The following is a 1,744-nucleotide window of genomic DNA, read 5'->3' as shown; positions in this document are numbered from 1 at the left end:
TAATTTTTTAATTTTTTTTTTTTTTTTTTTTTATTTTTTTTTTTTTTTTTTTTTTGTTTTTTTTTTTTTTCAAAATGCATGCACAGAATTAAATGTTCCTAAAAAAAGTTAAGTATATCACATACATTTATTATAACCACTCTAATTAACTTACACAAATTTAAATTTATTTTATTTTAATTCATATTATAATAAAAAAAAAAAAAAAAAAAATGTTAAAAACAATAAAAATTAGTATTTAAAAAATTTCAACTCCTTGGAATTAATGATAAAATTTCTTCATCTTCATTTAAATTATTTTTAATAATATCATTAATTTTATTAACTGTTTCATTTTTCGTTTTTGATAATTCATAGAAATAATTGAGATTTCTGACTACTGAAGGAAAAGTATTTAAATAATTGTCCATAATAGCTTTTTCTAAAGTTTGAATAGATTTTTTTAAATCTGCATTATAAAAATGTGTTATTGCTAAATTGTTGCAATAAATTGAATAATCATTTACTGCATTATTATCTTCTTCTTCATTATTTAAGTATATTAGTAAAATTTCGTTTAATGCAATCTTATATTCTTCTAAATATAAATTTAAAAAATTATAATTCATTTTAATATGATTAAAATTTTTATTTTCAGATAGGTTACTAGCTAAATTAAAAGAATATTTAGCTGAATCAAAGCATCCAATAAGTAAAGATAATTTTCCTATTAAAGATATCGTATTTATATGATTAGGATCATAATATAATATCTTATCTTTTAACAGTTGTATTGCTTGTTCTATGTAATTTTTTTTTAATAATAAATCACATAATACATAACATGTTATAATTATATAATGAAAAAAAATGTTTTTTTTTCTTAAATAAACATCGTTACAATTTTCATTATTCTCTATTTTTTCATTACACATTTTAATAATATTTTCATAATGTAATATCAATAAATATAATCTATCAAAGGATGTAAAATATAAACTTAAAGTATACGGATAATAACAATTAACTAATCTTAATAAAAATGGTATCATAGATCCTTTTTTTTTTCTATATTTCGATGAAAAATTTTCAAATTTATAATTATCACTATCCAAGTTCCTTAATGAATTTAAATCATTTGTAAGTGATCTATAACAATGTAATCTTAAATTACAATAAACTTTTATAGTCATAAATATTATATATTCAAATGGTTCTTTTTTAAAATAGTTTAATATATCAGTAATAAAAGTTTCACATGTTTTTAATCTTTTTTTTTCAATATAACTTTTTGCAGTAATAAAATATTCTATAGCCCTTTTATTTATTTCTTCATTTAAGTTTATATTTCCTATAGTTATTTTGTCTTCTATTTCGTACATATATAATGTATGTTCATCCATCTTTTAAATAATAAAAAAATTTACACATTTATTAAAATGTATTTATTTTATATTTAATATATATAAATAATCACTTTTTTTTAAATATTCTTAATAAATTTTCAAACTTATCTACTTTCTTTTTTTTTTAATAAAGCTACACATATAAGATATCAGAATATACATTTTAAGGAATTCAGAAAAATACAAAGTGTGTTAACTTCCAATTACCTTTTTTATTAATTTTTTTTTCTTTATTTATTTTATTTCTAAAAATTTGTTTTCTCTTTTTTCTTCTTTTTTTCTTCTTACTTTTTTTTTTATTATTTGTGCAATAATCTTTTTTTTTTTTTTTTTTTTTTTTTTTTTTTTCTGCCTAAAAA

The 1,744-nt window shown here is 16.5% G+C and overlaps 1 protein-coding gene across 1 annotated transcript; it reads right to left on the bottom strand.

Annotated features, from left to right (window-relative positions):
* Positions 1–248: 248 nt before the first annotated feature.
* On the bottom strand, positions 249–1,382 carry PGAL8A_00458000 (conserved Plasmodium protein, unknown function; the record flags this gene model as incomplete). The annotated part of the gene is made up of 1 exon (XM_028673341.1): positions 249–1,382. One exon carries the CDS (start codon positions 1,380–1,382, stop codon positions 249–251), a length of 1,134 nt encoding a protein of 377 aa, XP_028529803.1.
* Between the last annotated feature and the right edge of the window lie 362 nt (positions 1,383–1,744).

The sequence above is a fragment of the Plasmodium gallinaceum genome (assembly GCF_900005855.1).
Source record: "Plasmodium gallinaceum strain 8A genome assembly, contig: PGAL8A_v1_130, whole genome shotgun sequence".
NCBI classification, from domain to species: Eukaryota; Apicomplexa; class Aconoidasida; order Haemosporida; family Plasmodiidae; genus Plasmodium; species Plasmodium gallinaceum.
Note: the sequence above shows the minus strand (reverse complement) of the source record. Positions and strands in the feature narration are given on the sequence as shown.